The 25,685-nt window shown below is 40.1% G+C and overlaps 1 protein-coding gene across 2 annotated transcripts in view; it reads left to right on the top strand.

The window, feature by feature from the left end:
* Positions 1 to 25,685, top strand: part of GPC3 (glypican 3) — a 404,151-nt gene that overhangs the window by 297,315 nt on the left and 81,151 nt on the right. For both annotated transcript variants that reach the window (XM_005614508.4, XM_001488331.7), the window contains one exon: positions 8,068 to 8,188. In XM_005614508.4, the coding sequence (XP_005614565.1) occupies positions 8,068 to 8,188 (121 nt within the window). The remainder of the gene's footprint in view (positions 1 to 8,067; positions 8,189 to 25,685) is intronic.

Raw genomic sequence — 25,685 nt, 5'->3', positions numbered from 1 at the left:
TTTATTCATCCTCTCTCAAGAAATCCATTTCAAATAACATGTACTGAACACCTCCTGCATGTCAGGCGCTGTGTTTGGTGCTTTCACATAGATGTACTGGGCATTGTTCTAAGCGCATTGCCTATGTTATGTCAATTTACTAGCATTCATTATATCAACTAACCTCAAAACAATGCAGGTGGCATTATCCCCATTTTACAGACCAGGAAACTCAAGCTCAGCAGGGTTTAATAACCTGTCAAAAGGCAAATGGTAAGTGGTGGAACCAGGGTTTTTTTTTTCCAGTTTTATTGAGAAATAATTGACATACATCACTATGTATAATAAGTTTAAAGTGTACAGCATGATGGTTTCCTTTACATATATTGTGAAGTGATTACCACAATAGGGTTAGTTAACATCCATCATCTCGTATAGACACAATAAAAAGAAAAGAACATTTCTCCTTGTGATGAGAACTCTTTGGATCTAGTCTCTTAACAGCTTTCCTATAGATCATACAGCAGTCATAACTATAGTCGTCATGTGGGACGTTACATCCCCAGTGCTTATTTATCTTATCACTGGAAGTTTGTACCTTTTGACCACCTTCCTCCAATTCCCCCTCGCCCACCCCAAACCAGCTTTTGAACTTATGTCTTGACTCTAAGGCCAGTGCTCTTTCTACCATGCGGCTCAGCCTTTCTAAACGTTTTTGTACTCGCAGTCTGAGTAAGCTGCGTATGCCAAACTGAATTTCACCTCTTAAAAATAATTATTGATCGTTATTTTGAATATCAGCTACTTTCACGCAATGCTTTCATGTGTTGTTGAGGAATGTGATCAGTTCTTTGGCCCCTTCTTCTTGGCTCTTCTCTTTGGGGTGAATTACAGCTCCACTCACGTCCCACCAGCAGCGAGGCCAATACTCATTTGAACGCCTGCTGCTTGGTGTCTCTGGGCCCCAGCTTACCCATCTGTAAGAGGAGGGCATTGGATTAAATGTTTTGAGAATCCTTTCCAACTCTGATATTTTTGTGAGTTAAAATCTAACTTAAAAAAGACTAACTTAAAAACAGGTAAAGATCATTTCCTTTTGGTTTAATTCCAGTGGGACAAAAAAAAAAATCTGGTTTTCTGGACCAGTTCTCTGGGCTAGAAGGACTTGGTAAATGAGTTCAGAGTGACTGGAAAATAAATGCCCATCTCACACCATGCTCTTGTTACATCTCTACCCCCAATTATTGAGCTTTTGAATTGCATCTTTTTTTCTGTTTTTGTAAGAGTTAAAGTGGGTCAGAGTCCTCTCCTCATTGGTATGTTCCCCTCAAGGACACTCCTCAGAGAACCCTTCACGAGGCCCGCGGCCCTGGCTTAGTGTCCCGGCTGCCCATGGTAGGGGCTCAAAGCCCAGAAGGCAGTTCTGGCCAGCATTCCCACACATCAGGCTCTGCCTATTCTGCAGTTCCCACAAAAATCACTGTTGCTTCCTTGTTTACTTTTCCCTCTCCTTACCTCCAGGCTCCTCGGCAGTTTGCTTCTTTGAACAAACATTCAGGTGATCCCATTTCCCGTGTTGTCTCTCCCCCTTCCCTCCCTTTCTGGGCGGGGGGCTGCTCCCCACAGCCACAGCCTCTTCTCCCTATGGCGGGTGGTATCAACTTCTCATGCTATCCTCGCCATCTGGAAAATATTCTTCGCTTCTCTAGGTTTAAATGACTTCTTGATTATATTCCAAGACCAATCTTTTAGTCCCTCCTCACAGTGAGGTTTGAAACTAGGCTAAAAGCAGAATCTAATACAGTTATTCCATTATATAGCTATTGTCCACTAAGAAGACATAAATGGGTTTACACCTCCCTGGTTTCTTCTCTAGCTTTTGCTTCCTTTCTGTTGAAATCTATATGCAATTTCTAAAAGGCTATTGTTTGAGAACAGAGGTGCTTGGAGTGTGGTGGACATATCCGTTTTTAACACCCTCTTGGCTGAAATTTGCTCTGAAGTGGTACTGCTATGCCGACAACTATGAAAAACACTTTTCTTTGAATATGGGCATAAATAAATAAGAAACAACTTGTTGCTATCTTTATTAAGCATGTTTACAGAACTCAGCTATTTTCACCTTTGCTTTATTTTTCTGTTCATTTATATAAGTTAAGACTGCATTGTGGACAGAAAAAAGAACATTTTCTTGGGCCTCTTTATAAGCTGGTTTTTCTACTCTGTGTTCTCGTTTGTTCTTAAAGCTATTTATACTCTTTAAATTATCCCAGTTTTCCACAGTGATTATTGTGGCCGGAGTCCTTTCCAAGGAAACGGTCTGATACATCACTCATTTGGGGTTGGGGGCTATCTGCAATACTGCAGTCTTTCCATAAGATGGCGCTCTGAGAATGTGAGATCTATAACTCATTTGCAGCCATCTATAACCGGGCAGCAAATTAAACTTTTGTGAAATCAAATATTTGGGGGGAGGGGGAAGTTAGTCCTTCTAAGACTTGCTCTCAAACTCTTGCCACCATTCTAATGCCAGGGGAAAGAAGGAAAGTGAGTTTTCTAACAGCTTCCCTCTCTTAAATCAGTAGTAATAGTGTTCAAAATCAGCAATGTGGTTTTAAGGAACTTTTTAAAAAAAGAAATTTCTTCGAAATGTGGGAGTTGTGATACTAACAACTTGTGCTGTTAGAAAAGTCCCTCTCTGGGTGTCAGTTTCTTCCTCTACACAATGAGTGGATTGGATGAGATGATCGCTTAAGAGTGCTTCCATTTTGAATGTTCGATATTTGGATTCGTTGATTTCCTTCCCCTGCACCCTGGCTGCCCTAGCCAGCCCAGAGATGGGAAGAAAAGATCGCCCATTTTACGCTTGTTTGACTCTATTGCTCTTCTACAAGTGCTCTCTGTGCTTCAACTGTCCCAAGACAAACATGCCCAGATGTCCTGTTTAATTAGGTTCCTTTTCTCTTTATGGCTTTTGCACAGGTTTTTTCTCCCCTCCTTCTCCTCCCTGATCCCTGACCAATTACCTGAACAGAAGTATGTCCCCCTTTTCACTTCATAAATAGGGTTTTCTCAGTGTTATTTCTTCATATTATGGCACTCGTTTTTGTGCTAAACAGATACCAAGCTGGACACCATGTGTAATGCATAAATGTGACGCTTCTAACATCACATGTAACATGTCCAGTTAAGAAAACTTTAGATTTGGGAGGTGGGAACTTATCTCTTTTTCCTCCTGCTCTCGCCAGTATTCATTACCAGAACCATGGCAAAGTTTCAGGAAAGAAGCAGTTTTCCTGAGAAAGGACAATTAATCTAATTAGAGATGAGTGTTACTAAGTAGGTAACTCATCATTAAATCCCCTGTGGCCAGCAGTGTCCCCATTCCTGACACTCTGGGCAGTGTGTAGATGAGCAGAACTGTGGCTGTGATGGCTCCTCCTCATTCAAAGCTTGTCATGAACCATGTACACCAGTGGCACAGAGGGAGAGAGTGGAAATGAAATGCTGAATTAATCAATTAATGCAAAGCTATGGAGACACCCCTAACCGAGTCCCTCTGAGCTTGAAGCTCGGAGAATGCATATTGCATAAGATTCCCCGGGCATCGAGCACAACATTCTCCTGCACTCATTTTCCTATTGTCCTTAGAGATTTCAGATTGCCTTTGGTGTTTGTCTAGTGGCCTGGTGGTGGTTGTGGTGGTGGATTATTTATTTCTCTAACTTCTACACCTTATCTCCCAAGAATGCAACTATTTCACTGAATAGCGATACTGTCAGATCTCTGTTTGGGAGAAAAAACTCCATACACAGGGCTCTCCCAAAGGACTTTTAAAGGGCAAACCTAGGAATCTGCTGAGTAGGCAAAGAGCTGTCGCTGCAGGCACGGTTGTGAGCCTCGTAGACTATTACAAGCAGCTTGTGAATTGTCTCCTGCAATGCAGCGGTGTGGTGAGGAAATGTCCGCTATTTAGTCAGCATGGATTATTTCTAAGGAAGCGTTAGTAGCACAGTGGTTAAGAACAGAAGCAGCTGGCGATGGACTCACAAGGTTCAGTCTTCAGCTGTGTGACTGGGCCGTGTGATTATTGATTAGCTGTGTGACTGTGGGCAAGTGACTTCACTTCTCTGTGCCTCAGTTTCCTCATCTGCAAAAAAGGGCTGATAATAATAGTATCTATCTCATAAGGTTGTTAGGAGGATTAAGTGAGATAGTGCATGTTTGCCTTTTCCTCAGTGCTTGGAATAGTATCTGGCACAGAGAAAGCACTCAATACTGGCAGCTATTATTATTCTAAGTACCACGAGGCACTTGGGGTGACAGAAAAGAGAACTAACCAAGCTTCTGCCTTCCAAGACCTCACAGACTATCTGGGCTGGCAAATGGAATGTACATGAAAGGAGCACGAGCAACTCAGGGCGGTCCCCGCAATACCTTTAGATGCCAGGGCAGCAGGTCAGGATGAATCAGAGTGCTTCACAGAGGCCCTCCATTCCCATCAGGAGAGGACTTCAGGCATCTACAGGGAAGGAGAGTGAGAACTTGAGTAATTTTTTGCCTCCATTTTGGGAGAAGGTACACAAAATAATGTACGTTCATAGTCACATCCTCACTGATATACTGTCCTTTTGAAACAGGCGGGTTGGAGTTACCTCACTGGAGAGTAGAAAACATACAGGCTGTGTTTAACCTAACAAAGTAGAGTTTGTGACCTGATGATAACCATCTGAGGTTTGAAGGAATTCCAGGGTGACATTGTATATATTGGCCCAAATATGCATTCCGCCTTTAAGCCAGACCACTAGTGATGGCCAACATAACTCTTACTAACAACGGGATTTCACAAAGGCCCTGAGATATCTATGTGAGTTAGCCCTGTTTTTAATTTTTCTTTTCTTTTCATTTTTGTTTTCTCTTCTGCCTTAAGAAAACCTACTATTTAAATTTCACTCATTAAAAATTAAATTATTATAAAGATTACAAATCTGAAAGATATGGAAGGACATAAAAGAAAAAAGTAACACTTCCCTGGCATCTTCCCTTACTCACAGGAAGTAACTGCTATTATCATTTTCTAAAAATTTTCGGCATATATTGGAACATGTATAAAGTGTATGAGACTAAGACACATGCAGACCCATTTTTACCCCAAATGGAATCATACTGTACATTCTTAACCATTACCTGTATCTGTTACAGTGTATCTTGGATTTGGTTCCATATCAGCACATAGAGATCTACTTTGTTCTTTTAACATCTGCATAGTATTCTATTATAGCACTCGTCGCTTTTAAGATTCGATTCTATATTTTGTCTGGCTAAGGAGAAAAGGATGGAGAGGTGAGAAACAGAAAAGAGATTGGAGATCGAGGGAGAGATATTGAGACGCCTGAAAGGATAGTGCAAGAACACAGATTTTTTAAATAATGCCACTAAATTTTAGCAGCTATGGGCATCAATTAGATCAGTACTTTTGGTTATTGCTTTGCAGAATAAATGAAATAAAGGCAAGTTTTTGGTCTAAGCCACAGGCCAGCTCTTCCCAACACTTCTGTAACCAGAAACCATGCTTAATTTACTAGAGTCCTTTGAGGATTTAAATAGCACATGGATAGAGCGGAACAGTGGATGCTATTTCGACGTTCAAAAAGTCTGGCAAGCTTTTAAACCCAAAGCTGTTTTTAAAAAATTGAGTCACCATGGGATTGGGGAGCAGTGTTTAGTCCTGGCTCTTTATCCATGGCTTGGAGGTAAGAAACAAAAAAACACAGCTACAGGGGCACTTTTGGGAATGGCAAAAAAGTAGAGCCACAAGGAATCAGCTGTGGGACTAATTTGACTTAATATTTATAAATGATTTGGAAGAGGGCGTATAGGGCAAAATCACTAAGTTGGCAGATGTCTTTACACTGTTCCAATGAGGATAATAAACTTCAGGAAGACGTTTGTTTTGTAGGAGTGGGCATAAAAATGGCCGGCAAGCTTTGATATCAACAAGTCCAAGGAAATGTCTCTAGGGACACATTCCTGAAGTTCATTTCAGAAGATTTATAATGAACTTTAGTCTTTGTCTGTGAATAGGGTCTCTGCTTCAGGCGTCACTAGGTGTAAAGAAGGAGAAGATGGAGTTGATGGAATCATCAGAAGGGAGGTGGTATTTAAACAGACGGCATTATGCGAACGTGAAAGAGGAGGCTAGGAGTGAGCTGAGTCTCAGCAGATGTACCAATAAAGAATGTTGCTTTACATTTCTTTAATACAGCCCCAAAGGCAATTGGTATTTGATGGTTGGTGATCTGTGTATTCACTAACTTTTAGAGTTAAATAAGCTGAATATGTTAGGCTGCTGTTTTGGAAGAAATGCAATCAAATGTTCTCTTCAACTTTCCTGCAAAATATTTGCCTGTTCAAAGGATGACTTTTAATTTTGAAAGTCAGAACTAGATTTCCTGATTTCCTCTGCTAACATTCATGTTTTTCAAAGCTTGTCCTTAACATTGGCAGATACATTATATCATGGAAGGAAACGCCTAACAGTTGGATCAGTATCTTCTGAAGTTATAAAATTTCCAGTAACAACGAGATAATGGGGCCAGCCCCATGGCTGAGTGGTTGTTTGCACACTCCGCTTGGGTGGCCCAGGTTTTCGCTGGTTCGGATCCCGCGTGCGGACATGGCACTGCTCATCAGGCCCTGATGAGGTGGTGTCCCACATAGCACAACCAGAAGGACCTATAACTAGAATATGCAACTATGTACTGAGGGGCTTTGGGGAGAAGAAGAAGGGGAAAAAAAGAAGATTGGCAATAGATGTTAGCTCAGGTGCCAATCTAAAAAAAAAAGAGAGAGAATGAAGTCTGCCCTATCCACCTCACAGTGTGGTTGAGAAGCTCCAATAAGCTGAGTGATATGCAACAGCTTTGTAAAGCACTGTGAAAAATACAGTAGTGTTAATTATTCAATGCATGTCATAATTTAGGACTAGACATATAAATTGATTAAATTCTAGGAAGTTATCCTTTATTGCTATTCATGCAAATACGCAAAGATTGGCATACAAGGGTGTTCTTTGCAGCATTGTTTATATTAACAAAATATTAGAAATAACTCAATTGTTCATCAGTAAGGAATTGGATAAGTGAATTATGATATAGCTATAAAGAGGAATAAGAACAAGGCAGATATTTATGTTCTGACATGTAAATATGTCCAAGATATATATTAAGTGATAAAAAGTTGCAAAGCAGTATGACTAGTATGATTCCAATTTTCGTTAAAAGTCCGTGTTAGTATATGCAAGTGAAAACCCCTAGAAGAATATATCTCAAACTTAACCATGGTCTCTCTCAGAAGGATAGGACAATGGGAGAACTTTTACTTCATGTTTTGTTTATTTCTGTACCATTTGAATTATTTACAATGAGCATTATTATTTTTGTAATCAAAAATATGAATAAAAGAAATACCAATTTTCCCGTAACCCGACTACCCTATTGTAATTGAGGGAAAAACGTGTAGAAAGTGGGGACAAATTTAGTCTGCACATGGCTTAGGAAAGCCCCCTGAAAAAAAACCCCGCTCCAAGGCCTGCAGGAAATGGTGGGAGAAGGAAGTGGAGGAATAGGAAGAGGTAAAGAACATGCAAGAGTCTTTCTCCCTCAGATGAGTGGAAAGCACACTCAAGAGTTAAGGTCCTTTCTATGTGCTTCCCTGGCCAAGAACCGGGACCTCCCTCAGCATAGCTCTTACTGCTCTGTGTTGCCGTTGGCCTTTACTCTTCTGGACTCCACACTACACTGAGAGCACAATAAGGGCAGAGACTGTGTCTGTCCTGTTCATTGTTGTATCCTCAACACCTAGAAAAAAAGGATGTTGAATTAAGTTTGTTGACTATTGAATGAATGTTCTATACAGCAAATAGACTCTATCTGGAGTGGTTTACTTTCACACCCTGGGGTCATCCCGTGGTTTAAAAGACTGAAGATAGCTTTTGGTCAGCTTGACCGTTGGTGCCAAACACAGCCAGCTTTCACTTTGCTTGAGACTCTCTTGTGACAAACCTTTTCTTTACCTTCACCTTTCCAGGTACAGCCAAAAGGCAGCAAGGAATGGAATGAAAAATCAGTTCAACCTCCATGAGCTGAAAATGAAGGGCCCTGAGCCAGTGGTCAGTCAAATTATTGACAAACTGAAGCACATTAACCAGGTATGTGGTACATCCAACAAAAATGCAAATGGCGAGGAAATGAGGGATGGACAGTGTCCACTGTTCCAACTGTATTCTTGGCCTTTTGGAGAGGCAGTCATTGTTCATTTTCTTCGAAGATTCTCTCTGCTACAAAGGACTTCTGCCCCTTGTTTTTGACCCCACTTCTAAATTATAAAAATAGTATTGTAATATAAGAGAATGCTTGGAAAATAGAGGGGAAAATACTCACAATCCCCCTACTCTATCCCGACTGTTTTCATTTTTACATGTTCTTTTCTAATATTTGTTCAGAAAATCACACTCACACAGACTTTTTACATAATTGGAAGTAAACAAGTGATTTATAGTTCTTAAAATTGACACTATATTGGAAACACTTTTCCATGTTACCACAAGTCATTTTTTGTGCCACATAGATTCCTTTAAGTATTCATTATAATTAATCCGCCTGCTTTTGCTGGACGTTCAGATTGCTTCAAATTTTTTACCATCAGAAATAAAGCTACCTCTTCATGCATGGTTCTTTCTCCTTATCTTAGATCATTTTCTTAAAATACTGGAGTTATTAGTTAAAGGATATGAGCACTTTAATGCATGTTTCCAAATTGCTTTCCAATGGGGATGTATCATCTTTCACTGCCACCAGCAAGATACGAGAGGACCAGCTTCACTGAGCCCTTGCCAGCTTCTGACTCACTGCCATGCTGAGAGACACCCACAGATTCCCTTGACCTGTACATAGAGTTTTTCCTCTCATAAGAAGTTTAGTAACTAAGACACAAATAGAAGTTAGTTGTACCATCTGCTTGTGATTGCTTTGTGGCCACAATTTAAAAAATGTCGCCAAAAATTCCACCATATACCAGAGTGACAGTGTTCCTGCCCCATGATCCATGGATGGGAGGGTCCTGGCACCACTGACTTCTATTTGTAGCCTAGGAAGAACTTAATGAAACTAAAATCCTTCTGCAAGGACAGAGGTTTCTGTATGAAGACAATGGCATGATTTTGTTTTTTAATATGAAGTTTAGTAGTGAAATTTTTGTGGTTCTTAGGAAATGTCTGGAAGGGCTTTCTCATAGCGGTATACTGCACTGCCAATGGCATTGTGAAAGTATTTCCAACATGCTTGAGTGTGACTCCTCCAGTGCCTGATAAACTGCTCTGTACTCAGTGAGCACTTAGTGAATAGTTGTTACTGCTGCTGAGCACATGATAATGGCAGTATTTGCATAACAGATCCTTCTTTCTTTGAGCTCACAACTTTGCTAAATTCTAGAAAGCCTGGTTAGATGTAGTATGATAATTTCAAAACACATGTCTGACAGGTTCAGAGCACAATGTAAACCACTTACAACTGAACTGAGGACATGGTATGCTTCACCTGGGGACAATGGCAGGATTTGTCCTCTGAATTATTTCCGAATTATCTCAGACCAATTGTGTTTGGGTGGCTCCACTCAACTGGTTAGAGCCCCGCACTGGTGAGGCTAAAATCTCAGGGTCCATCACTGTACCCCTAATCCCAAATGAGGAATAGTGTCGACCGTTCTCTTTGATCAACAGACCTTAAGGAATACCTACTATGTGCTCAGCCAGATGCCAGGGAGTTTGAGGATTCAAAAGAAGCCTAATCCTCTATTTTCACAGCTTCTTTCAGGGGGGAAGCACAAGCATAGAAAGTGCTTAAATAAAAATAAAAGGCAGCCTATGGTGAAGAACCAGAAGAATTATGTTGCTTATCAGTTCTGGGTAGTTTGCTTAGGCCTAAGATGGACTAGACTAGCGCGAGAAGGATTCCAGAGAGGGGCCAGTGTTGAGATCTGTGGTAAACAATGAGTAGGTGAAGACAAACAAGGCAGTGGCAGTCATCAGAAAGATCATACAAAGACCTGTGGATGGAGCCCCACCCTGGAAAAAGGGATGCATCAGACGTGGGCTTCAACATGACCCAACAGACACTAAAAATATTTATAGCAAACCCTTTCAGCAAAGACTTTGGGTGTTTGATATTAATACTATGAGAGACCCAGTGGTATAGTGGAAAGAATATGACCTTTGGATCCAGATGAATCTGAACTCAGCTGTGGATCTTCATAGATATGTAATCTCGGGCAAATCATTCAACCTTTCTGAGCTTTGGTTCTCTCATCTGTAGTATATGGAGACACCAAAACCTCCTTCACAAAGTTATTGTGAGGGCTAGAAATTTTATATATATATCCCCATTATATAAAATTTATATATAATTAGATAGATATTTTGTATATTATATATATTTTATATATATACACATATATAATTGCATACATGACAGATAATAAGTAGCAGTTAAGATGATTATATCTATCTCATAGGATTTTCTCTGTAGGCAGGACTTGAATTTGAAAGGGAGCCGGTCTAATTCTGCTCCCCCAATTCTGTGTGGTTGCAGATCCCTTGATTCATCTTTTCTGTTCTTTCCCACATCGTTTCCTTCTTTTCCTTTCCTCAAACGTCCAGCCACAAAAGCTGAAACCACTTCATAGGTAGGAAAGTGTATATTACCAGAGTCGAAAAGGTCACCATTAAAATTCCTTTGTCTTACCTCTACCGTGGATGTATGTGTGAACATTTTTGGTTCCCTTGCAAATACCATTGAGCAACCAATTAATTCTCATTGATAGACCAGTTTTACCTGTTTAAGTTGAGCTGTTAAAATTGGTTGGGCTCCAAACACCCACATTGATGTTTTTTCTCATCTGTGCTGCTTTAAATGGCCAAAGCACATTTTTTTCAGCCCTTCAATAAAATTCATTTTTTGGCTGTGATTCAATCTGAAAGTGAGACACTTTAGAGAAGTCATGAAGAAGAATGTTATGATGGTGCTGATCTTGATGATGATAATGATAATGTGTCGTATTTATATAGCATTTAACCAGATTTCAAAGTGATTTGGTGTCCTAAAAGTCTAACTGCTTACATTGGAAAAAATATCCAACCTGGAATTGTATAAGATACAACACTATCACAAAATCATTCAAGAACTCATTGTTACTCTTGCACATTATTTCATCCTCACTGCCCACTGGGAGATAAATGATAAATATCGTTTGTCCCTTTTTGTGTGTGTGTGAGGAAGATTGGCCCTGAGCTAACATCTGTGCCAACTTCCTCTGTTTTATGTGGGATGCCACCACAGCGTCACTTGACGAGCGCTGCTAGGTCCAAACCTGGGAACCCCAGACCACTGAAGCAGAGTGCACGAACTTAATCACTATGCCACCGGGCCAGCCCCTGTTTGTCCCTTTTGTATAGCTAGGGAAACTGAGGCAGAAAGCCATTTAAAGGCTGTGTGGGCATACTGCCAAAACATCCAGTGATTTCAGTTGAAAATTTGATCAATCATCCAGATGTTGTTTCCTATACACTGCCAAACATCTGGATTCACTGAATGCCTGACTAAATTAACCTAAAGTTTTAGTGATGGGGAGATAGAATCAAGTTAACTTGCCCAAGTTCACATGTGAGTAAGTAGTGAAGCCAGGAGTGTAATGTTATTTTCCTAAGTCCCTTGCTTTGTGCTGCATCTATTAAACTACAGTAGGATGCTCCCAACATACACGTCTATAGATGCAGAGATGCTTTTCTCTGTCTGTGCATGAATGTCCATGTGTCTCCATCTAGATGGACTGTAGCTAGGCCATGTATGAGCATATCCCAAAATAACTCTTCGCTTTCTTCCATGGAAATTCTCAGCTGCCTCCTTTCAGGTTATGGTTGCTGTTGATAGCACTGGAAATAATATACTCACTAAGGGAATAAAGTAACGTTATTTCCATATTGACAGTCCCATGGTGTAACCTTGAGGGGATAAGTTCAGGGTCAGGCCCAGGTCCCTTTCCTGGGAAGGCCTGCAGGTGTGGAATGTCCTCCCCTCCTCCCTCCCAACCAGAGTTCATGTGTAACATTCCCACGATTGGAAATGAGGACCTTTTTATTTCCTTCTCAGTTTCTAATTTGTGTGAGGATTTATTGTCTTGTGTTAGGAGAGGAATTGAACTCAAGTCCTCAATGTCAGTCCTGGAATTTGCTAGGCCATATTGCTTTTTTAAAAAAAGTTTTGTTTTTGCTAGTGTTCTGCTCCAAGGCTCCTGCATGGAGAGAAGACCCCACAAATACCAAGAATGATCATAATGCATTCTTCCCCATATGATACTGTGGGCCATCTGTCTCTAACCCAGTTTTGTTGGTAACATTTTCTCTCTCTTTAAGAGTAGCTATGTAGTTAATGCTAATTTAGCAGTCCCTAAACAGCTATAGAAGTTATTGTTCGTAAGGAAAATCTAGCCGTTTATTGTGTTTTTCCAGTTTCAGTTCAGGTTCAAATGAAATTCCAGAAATTGTTTTCCTGCCTGTTGTAAACAGTTGAAGCCAGAGCAGTCAATACCTGCCCATTTGGTGTCAGAGCTTTTCATTCAAAGTTGGATAAAGTCTCATCTGTTTGGGATGGTTGAAATGTCCTGCTGAATGGTGGGGGAGTGAACAAGATGGCCTCTTAAGATTCCTTCCAGCCGTGTGATTCTGTGATTTGTGGCTCAAGGTCAGGCTTTAACCCAACACCCTCTTGTGAACAAGTCTTGTGACTTTATTCTCTGCTCTGCCACTCTTTTTAAAACACCCTGTTCCCAGGTCACCCCTTTCTACTTTGTAACCTCTCATCTTTTCAGAGCTTGGTCCCTTCCCACCAGTCTTCCAGCCTGGGCAGATGGAACTTAAACTTGCCCTTCCCCCCACCCAAGTCTTCTGTTCTACTGCCTTGTTCTCATTAGGCTATGAAAACATTAAACTATAAAAACACTTTTGCATTCATCACCCCTAAATTTCCCTCCCAGGGCCAGAGAGGTGACCTATCTTTGGATCATGTTAGTCACGTGATTCCATGTGGATAAGAATTTTGCCGTGTTTTGGAGAGTACAATTCAGTTTGTAAAGCTCTTTCATGTACATTAGATAAGTTGATCTTCACAATGGCTCTGAGAAGCAGGCATTGTTACCTACAATTATCAGATGGAGAAACTGTGGGCACTAGAAAGCTAAATGACCTGCATATAGCAAGTGATAGAACTAGAGGGAGAATCCAGGGCTACTGATTTCAGTCTCTGTGCTCTTTCCTTTTGTTTCTTTAAAGACGTGGCACACCTGGCTATGGTTGGCAAGATCCACGTATAAAAGATGTGCAGAAGGACAAGTAGCAGAAACTCCTTAATTCGTCTAACAATTTCCAAATCCCTAGTATAGTCATTTCTATGATCTGAAGCTCTAAAATCAGCAGCAAAGAAAGAATAAGCATGTTGCTTACCAAATCTCAACTGAGACGATTCTTAGAAAACTAACCACCACACTGCATGGTGTGGAAACTGAGGCACTTTGTGACATGGGTTTGAGTTATAGATAGCAGACAAACTTTCCATTAGCTATCTCTAATTCATAACATGGTGTTAAACGGTCAAAGAAAATTTTAAAATGTAGAGTAGACAGTGGGATGTCTCCATTTCTATCCCCCTCCATGAACACCTGAGAAGTACTTTTAAGATGCCTGGTAGACTACTCTGGTATCATGAAAAGACACTAACTTTTGAAATAGAAAGTTAAAATTTTTAATAAGTTAATTAGTAAAGTTGTTAAGTGTCAGAGAAGTACCCAGGACGTTCCTTAGCATGTGATTTCTTTTTAAATCTTTAACTGAATCTCAGGCATGATAGAAAACACTCCAAGTAACTTTTTTCATAGTCTTCTCACAATGAAAACAGTGAGAATCATAAAACACTGGCCTAGTCCAATGGTTACTAGAAAATCCAACATTGATCTAAAAATTCTAGATAAAAGGAGAAACGTTTTGAGAGTCAAATTTTTAAAAAAGGCCTTTCCAAATGGAATTAGGTTCCAGTGTCTGTCACACTTCTTCACATACAAGGAGCATGGCAGAGCTCTAGCAATTGCCATTTCCGTATAGAGCCAGAATGTGCAGTGTGTGAAAGACAGTGTATCTACAATGGCATGTTAACAAGAGCCAATGAATGACTTCTGAGTTACAAAAGGGCAATGTGAGTTGCTCTTTAAATACCAGACCTAGACTCTGTGGAGCTAAACATTATTTCATGAAGTAAAAGGGATTTAGCTGATGCATTCCAAAACACATTTATCATTAAAAAATCTTCTGTCATTTTGCTTAATAGCCTGAAAAATAATTACAATGTCTGGTGGCTTTGGGGAGCATGTGTTTTTAATATCTTAATGACTATGTACAGTTTAATAACACTGCACCAAGAAGAATTCCGAAGTATTTCATATTAATTTCTTGAAAATGAACTATTTGCTATATTTAGAACATACGGGATTAAAGGTACTTAAACTGGGTCGTGTATTTTAGTCCTTGCATATTAAATTAGCCAAAAATGGAAGATGAGTCAGGAGTGGTGAGCCAAAATGTTGTTGGTAGCAGTTTTGTGGTAATCTTGATTTAGCCATGAAGGGAAATACATTACCTTTTTCATTGCAGTATTGTACTCTTTTGTAAGTTTTTTTTTCAGTTAGAGGTCATGGAAGTGTTAGCTATAGAAAGACAAATTCTACATATGAAAAGGGAATTCTATCAAACTATGAAGGCTACCAGGTTTACAAAGTTAGAAATACATTTCCAAAATATCTGTGAAATCCATGAGGTCTCATATTCTGTTTACATTTATCTACTGGCCAAATACAACTTTTTTTTTTGTGGAAGATTAGCCCTGAGCTAACATCTGCTGCCAATCCTCCTCTTTCTTTCTTTCTTTTTTTTTTTTTTTTTTTGCTGAGGAAGATTGGCCCTGAGTTAACATCCGTACCCATCTTCCTCTATTTTATATGTGGGAGGCCTACCACAGCATGGCTTGACAAGTGGTGTGTAGGTCTGCACCCAGGATCCGAACCAGCAAACCCTGGACCACCAAAGTGGAACATGTGAACTTAACTGCTGTGCCGCTGGGCCGGCCCCCAAGTACAACATTTTTTAAATAAACCATTACAGATGGTTGTTCAATACTCCCATAAACCTTGATTATGGGCAGTATATTGGAATATGTATGTTCAAATACTATTCAAGAAATTCAGAGATAACTTTTCACTAGATATATTTGTGAACATGTACCTTGCCTCTGGACTGTCAGCTCCTTAAGTCTGGGATCCTGTGTATAATTCTCTGTTTCCTATAGCACGTAACGTAGTATCATATACAAAGTAGATGCTCAGTATATACAATATTTTATTGATTAGTTCATTCAAAGAACTCAACCTTTGCTCCCCTCAATTTATTTCTGAATTTAGATTCAATTTAAGGCACTTTTCACCTTCAATATTGCCCAGTTTCTGTGCTAAAGGACAGAGTTACAGAAGTGCAGAGTTATGGTTAGCAGGGGCTTTTAGGTCATAGGGTCCAACCCTCTGATGTTACAGATGAAGAAATGAAAGCCAAGAGAGGGAAATGACTTGCCCAAAGTCATATTGCCAGTAAACGACAAAGCTGGGACTGAGAAATGAACAGATCGATATTCTGTAGTGCCATTGCTCTGCTTCCAAGGGCTCTTGTGTAATATGAAACATGCTTGCAAACGTGCCGGCACATTTTCTTATGCAGTGCTCCCAATCAGAGCAGAAGCCCATCCTTCAGCAGTTCATCTTTGGAACAAAAAGTGGTACAACATTAGGCAGGAACTTGCTAATTATTTATCTCTTCCTATGGATGTTAACTAGTGTTTGGTCATAACAAGTACACCTCACTGCCCACTGCCTCATTAAACCCACTGAGCAATTGCACGTGGGTCGGGGGTGGTCCCTGATGAGATCACTGAACCAAAAGCAAGCAGAATCAGCAGGACCGGTTGTTCATGGCCTTATACCTCCTCAGAGAGTCTGACTTGGGCTCCTGTCCACATTCAGGATCAGTCATCTTTTCACTCATGCTCTGGATCTCAACTTCTCCACCTTCCTGGGCACCCTATAATAATTTGTTCAGTGCCTTCTCCCTCCTTCCAGAATGGCAAAATTAGCACCATATTAGTTAACGGAGTTATATGCCAGTTAGCTCAGCTGTTTAAGCAGTGTATTCAGATTGTGTTCCCCAGGGAGTAGAGATGTGGGAGAGGTGCTATGGGGGTTGTTCTGAGTCCCCCATTCCTGTTTTAACCAGAGCAGCCACATTTTAAATATATGCTTTACAGATCAATCTTCTAAGTAAGATTTCACTTAAACAAAGGGTTCCAACTGCTAAAACAATAAAATAAAATACAAATCTCAGGGTGCCCTTGAAGCTAACATTAAAAGTTTAATCCCATATGAGCCATTTATTCATCTGAGTGTTCATTCAATGAATGTACTAGTATCTACAATACACAAGGCAGTCACAGAATGCCTTCCAGTCCCCAACAGCCACCTCCTAAAATAAACTGTTGGTTAAAATGGGGACTAAATGAGAGAGTGTGAATGGCTCGGTGGAGACATTATTCCTATTGGAAGTGATGTTACTACTGGAAAGCCCATGTTCTCATACTAAGGAGCCAAAACTGTCTTCTTCGAAGCTGAAGACCAACACATGTGAAGTTTTCCTTGCCCATGTCATTAGGATTCTGACAAAATTCAATGGAAATAAAGTACTGAGCTCTTTTGTCTTAAACTAGTTTTTCCATACAGAGCAGACACTTTTGCCCCTGGATGGTAGTCCCGTGTTAGTTGGCTCAATCAAATGTTTGGCCTCAGTCCTGTATGCCCATGGTTATTTGAGACCTAACCTTCAACTGTAAACTTAATTGACACATAACCAGGGATGTTTCCGTATTCTGTGTGGGCTTAGTGTTAGTCCTTAGTGAAGGTAAAATAATAATAATGGTGTCAATTCTGTATCCCTATCTATATACTTTTCTTAGATAGTAACCACAGTGATTTTCCATAGCAACTAAGTGGAATATTTCCAGCAGAGCTCTAATGAATGTCCAAAGTAGAAATTACATTATTATTCATATCCACTGGATTTTATTGGATAATTTCCTAATAGGGTTAAAGTATGATCATATTTCTTTATTTAGTTGATCTAGATGTCATTTTCTTCATATTTTTCTAGGTTGTCACTTTTCAGGGTAATATCTATTCTGTATTATGGGCAAGCAATTGACGAGACAAAAAACCTAAGAGAATTACCGTTGTGGTATGTCATAAATAATGAGGCCCTAGTTCAGATCAGTTATATCCCAGGGCACTGAAGAGTCTTTTGGTCATTATCATTGTATCACTGTTAGCAAATTTTGAGTCATCGCAACAAATAGAAGAAGAGCCGAAAGACTGGAGACAGGCACAAGTTTTTACGCTAACCTTTAATAAGGGGTGGAAACCACAAATTGGGGCACCTGATATCACATCTTAACAAATAGATTTTTGGAGAGCATGAGCTTTCTGAAGCCTCCGTGATGACTACTAGGAGCCACTGTGGGCTCACTCAGAACAAATCAGGCCATTTCCCCTTAGGTGTGTATGCGCCTGTCGGATTTTACTAGCTCAACAAAATGGCACAGACCTGGTATGTCTAGATTTCAGCAAAATGTTTGACAGAGATTCCTATGATCGTTTTTAAACAAATGACAAGAAATGTTAGCTAAGTAATATAGTGTAGTACATGTGTAGCTAATTACCCATCATACCTGAAGAGTATTTTCTTAACATATCAATATCAGCCTGGAGAGGGGCTTTTAGTTGTTTGCTTTGTACTTGACCCTGACTGCCTCAAGTTTTTACCAGTGACTTAACTGAAGACAGAGAAAGCATACTTCTAGTATTTAGCGATGGCATGAAGCGAGCTCGGGTTAGCTAATACAGAGATAACACAATCAGACTCTACACATCTCAATGGGCTGGAATGGCAGGGAAAATTAGCAAAGTCAAATGTTACAGGGATAAATGTAAAGTATTACATGTAGATTCATAAACACGACTGCATAAGCACAATGAATGAAACCCAACTTAGTTGACATGTTTGTTCTTAGGATGGAAACAACACAGGAACAATGAAACCTTCACTGACCCACAAGAATATAGCTCTCAAATGCAGTGATCACTTAGCAGCTCTTTTGATGTTGTGGCCATTATTGGGGTGGGGTGTTGTTATATGTACGTGTATGTTAGGGTAGGGGAGGGAGGGTCATGGAACTGAGTCTAGAGAAATATTATCTATCCTGTTTAAAGGTTCAGAAGGACTATTTGCGGATTGTAATGTTCACTTCTCCACATGAGTTTTTGTTAAATCAGTACTACCTGCTTTCATTGTAAAGTCTTATTGGTATGCAATTTAGAGTCATAGTGAGAGATTTGAGAGCCACAGCACTATGTAATCTAGTTTGGGGGAAGTACAAAGACTTTAGGACCGAACACAGATCTCTGTTAAAGTCCCAGATATGTCATTTTGTAGCAGCCTGGCTTTAGGCCAAATTATTCAACCTCCCTGTACTGAAGTTTTCTAATCTGTGAAATGGGTATACTACAATCTATCTTGTAAGGTTAGTCCAAGGGTTAGAGATACTGCATGTAGCAGACACTTAATAAATCATAGCTATTTTTTTATTCACATTTGTTTGTGATAGTATGAAAAGTTAGCATAAGGGAAAGTCAGATGTGACCTTTTAAGTGGCTTGCTTCTCTGTGCCTCAGTTTGTCAGTTTCTGGAATGGAGCAACTACAACTTTTCTAGTTTGGATTGTTGTTTAAATGATTTAAAAATTCTAAATATAATAATCTTAACCCTAAGGATTCTTGGAAAAATATATCTAGCCAACCTTCGACAGATTTTTGAACTATTTAAAGTTTAGTTTGGCTCAAAGTAACTGAATGGAAAATGACGAAGATAAATTTAAAAAATTATATATATGTGAAGGAATGTGTGTTTAAACCAAGTTCTTCAGATTTTCCCAAGTTCGACCTCTGCCCTAAAGTGGAGGATCTATAAATAGGCAGGCTGCCCATAGAGTACAGCTGAGAGATCTTACCACATGATCCAGAAGTCCCATCGTAATCTTCAGCCCCTCCAGGACCTTTCATGGAAGGATGGTATCAAGTGAAGAGACTTCAGAGCTATAAAGTTCAGGGCAAGTTAATCTGCATTCCTTTTGCATTTTGCTCTCTGGTTGAAGATGGTGAGAGGTTCCTATATTTAAAACCCGACTGACATGATATCCTTATTGGCAGATGTCTCACAGGAGGATTTAGAATGATTTTGAGTGGCATATAATATGTTTGTGAGTGTGTGTGTATTTCACATGCCGACAGAGCAGAAAGAATTCACAGGGCTTGGGGCTACTGAGCTTTCTTGAGACACCATCACTCTCAGCTGTTGGAGTGATGTCTCAGATGCCAGGAACACTGCCTAGGCCCAAATTCCCAAAGCTCTATTTTGCACTACAGAGCCTAAGGTGGACAAGATCCATTCCCTGTGCTCTACCATCAAAGAACTATGAAATGTGTTAGCCACAGGCTGCGACCAGCGACTACTTGTTGTCTGGCAAAAGGAAAGCTGCCCCCTGCTGCCTGAGCCTTTGTCCCTGCCTGGGATACCATGGAAAATGGGGAAGGAATCCAGACTCATTAATGAGCTAATACAAAAGATTAAGCCAAGCTGGAGGCAGTTCGTTATAGCTGCATATGGATTCTTGAAGGCAGTTGAGAGCTGAAAGATCCTCCAGACCAGAACCCAGTGGCGCTGCTGCCTTTGTTCGCCAGACCCAAGTATAAGATAAGAGTATTCCTCTGGGGAGCGATTTTCTTATTGCCGATTTCTTTCTTAGGGAATGCCATTCTCTGAGCTATTGTAGGGCAAATTGGTTGATCAGTAATTGCAATCTGATAACGCACAGTACAAATTATTGTAAAGCTGCAGGTTTCATTATATGATGCTGAGAGGGAACTCAGCTCTGAGCTTCCACTTGGTTGAATGGCCTTTGTTATTGTCTGTTGTTCTTGGAAGTCACTTAAAGCATGACTCCTTATATGACTGCTTTTCCAAAATGAAACTCATCAGGCAAAAAATTTAAAGTAAAATAAAAGAAAAAATATATATATTTATATACTTTGCCATTTATTTAGCAGTTACTTATTGAATACCCATGTTGTGTGTAGTGTTGAGTTTGATGGGCTCTGTTGATAAAGACATATGGAATCCCACCCATAAACACTTATCATCACATATACACATATCATTACAATTTGAATTCGTTTGTTCAATTTGGGCAGCTGTATGTGCCAAGCTGTACTGGGAGTAGGGGCTGTGGACAAGGATACAGAGATAACTTAAGCACAATCCGTGCTCTCAATGAGGGTGATGAAAACATACCTACATAACTATAATCCAAGGCATAGTGTAAGTGTCATAAGAGAAATATAAACCAAGTACTTTGCTAGCCCAGAGAAGGGAAGGATTAATTCCTACCAAGGGAATTAGACTAGGCTTCAAAAATAGGTAGCCTTTAAGCCAGGCTTTGAAAGATGAGGAGAATTTTGACAGATAGAGGTTGGAAGGGAGGATCTTCCTGGCTGAGGAATGTGGTATGAGCAGTGGCACAAAGACATAAAAGTACATCAACAGCCTTATGTGGCTGCAGTGGAAGAGGATGTGGGCAATGAAAGATGAGACTGAAAAGGGGGTACAGAATTTGCAAGGGCCATGAGTAGTGTAATAAGGAATCGGAACTTTTCTCTGTTAGCAGTGGAGAGCCAGTGAAAGGACTGGAGCAAGAGAGTGACATGGTCAGATCAGTGTTTTAAGATGTTAACTCTGCCAGCAGTGTGAAGGGTGGTTTGGAGATCAGAAATTGGAGGCAAGGAGTAAAGCTTCTTAGTCTAATTCCTTACCTTCCTTTCCACTGTCTGATTGAACCGTTTAGGGATGAGAATGGCTTTGTCCCTGAAGTTGGACCTATCTTGACTGTTAGCCAGGTTATGGGAGGGGCTGTAGCATGCAGTAGTTTGTGTCTCAGGAGAGAAGGTAGCATGGCATGAACTTCTCACAGCAGACCAGTACCTTATCCAGGTCCCACAGTAGAAAATTAAAAGAAAATTCTAGTCCCTGCAGAGATGTGTCCCATGTTGAACCATAAGTAGAAATTCTCACAGGGAAGTATTTAGATTCCCTGATGAATGTGATGACTATTACTTTTTAATCAATTTGTTACACTTTTTTTTAGTGAGGATTCCAATTAAAAGTGGCTCCTTGGCTGTTGAATGTTGAGTGCCATCCGTTCACCGAAGTCTCAAAAATTACCAAAACTGTGAGAAAGATTGAGAGAGATTATAGTGTTTTTCTTCAGCTGCCACTATGGGTGCTTAGATGTGTTGGAGAGACTACTGTGTTTCGTGACAGGCTCACAAAGAGGAGTGGGGGAACCCGAGGGAAGCAATGACTGTTCGCCTTCTCTAACCTTCTTAAAACACATTTTCCCACTTGTTATCAACTCCTGTGTTTTTCTAATTATGGAAGCTACTTACGGTTTGTGCCGTTTCCCTACAACGGTCTCCAAGAACTTTATATATAGGACCCTGCTTGTTAATTTTACTGAAGCGTGTGATGACAATGAGCTAACCTGACCTTTCACCAAGACTGGCTGGCTGGCACTCAACCCTGCTTTTTCTCTCCACCTTAGCACTCCTCTGCCCTACTAGTCAGAGCAGATGCTAAGAAGGCAGATAAGGTGCCTTGTTTAGGTAGTGTAGAAGCTTGTTTACAGCACTTCCGCAAAGGTAGTTTTGTCCACCCCACTCACCACTATATCTTCTGCTTCTAAAACAGTTCTTGGCACATAGTAGGCGACCAATAACTATTTATTGCATGAATAAGTGAAGGATTCTGTTCTAACTTTTGACTTGGCTGTTTTCTTCCAGTATACGGTAAATGTCTACAACTTTTATCCTGTGCCTGTCCCACACTGTGGACGGAAGCAGGTAACTTGTTTTCTAGTTTCACAGGTACACAGATGGAGTGGAATTTTGACCTAGGATGGACCATACCCGGCATCTCCTCGGTACTTGATTTAGATGATGAGATTTGGGACTTTTGAGCTAATGAGACTTAGGACTTAGAATTGATGCTATAATGGGTTGAGACTTTTAGGGATGTTAGTATAGGGTGAATGTATTTTGCACATGGGACAGACCCGGATTTGGGGAGAAAATGTATGTGTGTATATGGAGAGAAAGCAAGAGAGTAGGATTTTTTTCACCATTAAAAATAATTATAATGTTACACTGGGGTTTTGCCTTTAAAGTATATACAGAATATTCTGTCTTCCAAAAGTCATCTACAATAGTCCTTCCTCTACTTTAAAAAAATTATTTTATTTTTCCAGCTTTATTGAGATATAATTGACATATAACTTGTGAAAGTTTAAGGTGTACAGTGTGTTCATTTTGTAAAATGATTCCCACCATAGCATTAGTTCACACCTCCATCACGTCACATAATTACCATTGCTTTTTTGTGGTGAGAATATTTACGATCTACTCTCCTCCTTCACCTTCTTGAGAAGCATTGTGGAAAAGTACCGTGTGTTCCCTGTGAGTCTTCATTTCATTCATTCAGAAGGTCCTCAACTTGAGAGAACCTGGAAGATCCATGAACTCTCTTCCCGTTCTCTCTCCCTTTTCTGACCTTCACCTGGCGGCTGTCATCCAGTGGAATTATTTTTGACAGAGACCCCAGGCTATGGCCTACTCCCTCCTACTATGCCTATTCTGTCACTGTAAAATACGGTATTGAGCAAAGATAGAAAATCTACTTTATCTGTCAAAGCCTGAGTAATAGGAACTTTCATTTTCTTGGCTGTCTCCTTTCAACTCCAAGCTCAGCTTGTTGAGGCTTGAAGAGCTAAGATGAAGCCATAATTCATGTGCCTCTTTTATTTCTAGACTGCAGTCTTCCCGGGTCTTGAAGTCCTGTGGTGATTCTTGCCTCTGGTATAGGTAGCTAGATAGTGGGAAACTTTCTTATTTGCGGATTATGAATGTGAAAAATTGATCAAAATCTTTAGCATACCTACACTATTAACACAGATTTCTCATGCTTTCCCTCTGGAAATAGTTTGTGTAAGGAAGGAAAGATGAATCTGTGATCTTGTCTACTTTCAGCATATTCATTGGATCTACTATGTATCACTCACTTTAGTTATCACTTCTCTGCTGACCTTGCTAGCCCTGAACTCCCTTCCTGGTAGCCAGTCAATCACCAAGTTCTTTCAGGTGGTTCTCTGTAACATTCTTTGTCTGAGATCCTTTTCCATCCCTGTGCCATCACTCTAGTCCAGGCCTACCTTACTTCACCATCAATCCCCTGTTGGGCACCGGGGACTAGACAAATCAATGAGATACTCACTGCCCTTGGCTTCTAGGGCTCCACAATCTTTTTTTATGTCTTTGTTTTCCTATAGCACTATAGTCTCCAGCATGACTTATATTTTGCTCTTCTTGATCCATATGGGTAATTTTTGTCTCTGCCACAAAAATACTTGTCACCTTCCTTTTATAAGTCCCATATTTCCTTGATTCCCATTTATGCCATGCCACCTTCTCTGAGGGAGAGGTACTTCTTTCCCCACAACTCCTCACTCCCTTTCTTCCTAACCACCCACTCTCATCTTCCACATACTTTAAGAATTTCTCTTATAGGTTGATTTTTTTCTTATGCCTTTAGTGATTTTTCTCTTTAATGGAAAGTAGTAAAAAAAAAAATGACCTGAAGAAAGACAGTGATCAAGACCAAGTAGCATTTATCGAGCACTTGCTGAGTGCTGCTACTCTACTGGGTGTTTCAAAACATCTAATAAAGAGAACCATGCTTGCTATGTGCTCCCTTCTAGATTAAAAAAAATCCATAATCTATAAATGCTTTTGGCTAGTGATGATGAACAGCAGCACTTTTTATTTTTTTCCAAAGCAAAAGCACCAGAAGTTTGGAAAGGAATTTGCAAGTTGTGTTGTAATGCAACTGATCTCTGTCTTCCTGAGAAAGTTGGTTTCTTGCCAGAGTGTTCAATTCAGGCCCACGCAAAATGGGTGTATTTATAGAGGGCCAAACAAGGAAGAGGACATGATAAGCTTTCCTCCCCAGTGCAGCAGACAATGGCAAACAATCACCAGGTGAATGCCATGGAGCACAAAACTTGGGGAGCCACATGCCACCTAGGGATGTTGGCAGCCAGACATCTGCTAGGTTGAAGGGTCCCTCTGCCCCCAGAGGCAGCTGATTCAGGTCTGGGAACTCAGAAGTGTTATTCTGGATGGTGGCAAGCCCTCAGATTTCTTGGGGCCCTCTCAATGTGGGGGACATCCAGGAAACTGGACCCACTAAAACTGCCTCTGAATTCTTAACATAAAGATGTTAATAAGAAAATAAGAATCTCTGCATTTAAGTGTTTTAAAGCTTATGAGGCCCTTTTATTTAAATTACCACATTTATTTCTCACTACTATCCTGTGAGCTAGCTATCATTAATATTCTCTTTTCTAGGTGAAGAAACTGACACTCAGATTGTAAGAAGCAAAGTTCTAAATACTCTAACTTCCATGATCTTTTTGTTCTGTTGAGGGAAGAGCAACCATTAAGACAATCTCATTATCTAGGAGATCACTTGAAGTAGCCTAGAACTAGCAGCTCCACCTCTAGTAATTTCTCCCAAGGAAAACGTTTGACAATCCACAAAGATGTGTGTATGAGGATCTTTCAGTGGCATTGTTTGTAATAAAAAATTGAAAGCATAACCTTAAAAAAAAAATTGAAAGCAACCCAAATATCTATCAATAGGAGATTTACTGTGTGAACTATGCCATTTCCATACAATGGAATAATCTACAGCCATTAAAAATTTTTAAAAATACTATTTGCATAGAAAGATATCCATGATAGATTATTAAGTTAAAAAGCAGGTTATGAGATATTATTAAAGTACAATCCAACTTTTACAAAAGTTAGCACGTATATGTATGTATGTATTGGGAAAAATCTATAAGAGTATATATTAAAATATTAGCAATATTATAGTAACTTTCATTTTCTTTCTTTACCTCTCCGTACTCTGCCCAAATACTTTTTAAAATTATTTTTTAAATTGGAAAAAGCAATAAATCAATTTCCATTACAAACAAAATTTTGAAATAGATGAGCACAGATGTGAGATTGAAACCACCCTGGACCAAACCAGAGTTCTCCCACCACCCCCATCGCCATCTGGGCTGTCTCCATCTCTATTGGCTGTCTCAGAAGTGACCTAGGCCCTGAGAGGAGGCAGCAGGAGTGTATCTGGCCTGGTGGCCTCCTAACCAATGCATACCAACCTAATGTTTCAGCATCCTAGCCCAGCAGTCATCACCTTAATTCTGAAGGCAGACCAAGGACTTTTAGAGAAATTGTCCCAGAGGCAGCCCCAGGATCCACATCGCCCAGGACTCCTTGCTGAC

Source organism: Equus caballus, chromosome X (assembly GCF_041296265.1).
Source record: "Equus caballus isolate H_3958 breed thoroughbred chromosome X, TB-T2T, whole genome shotgun sequence".
NCBI classification, from domain to species: Eukaryota; Metazoa; Chordata; class Mammalia; order Perissodactyla; family Equidae; genus Equus; species Equus caballus.
This window is presented reverse-complemented; position numbering and strand designations above follow the sequence as displayed.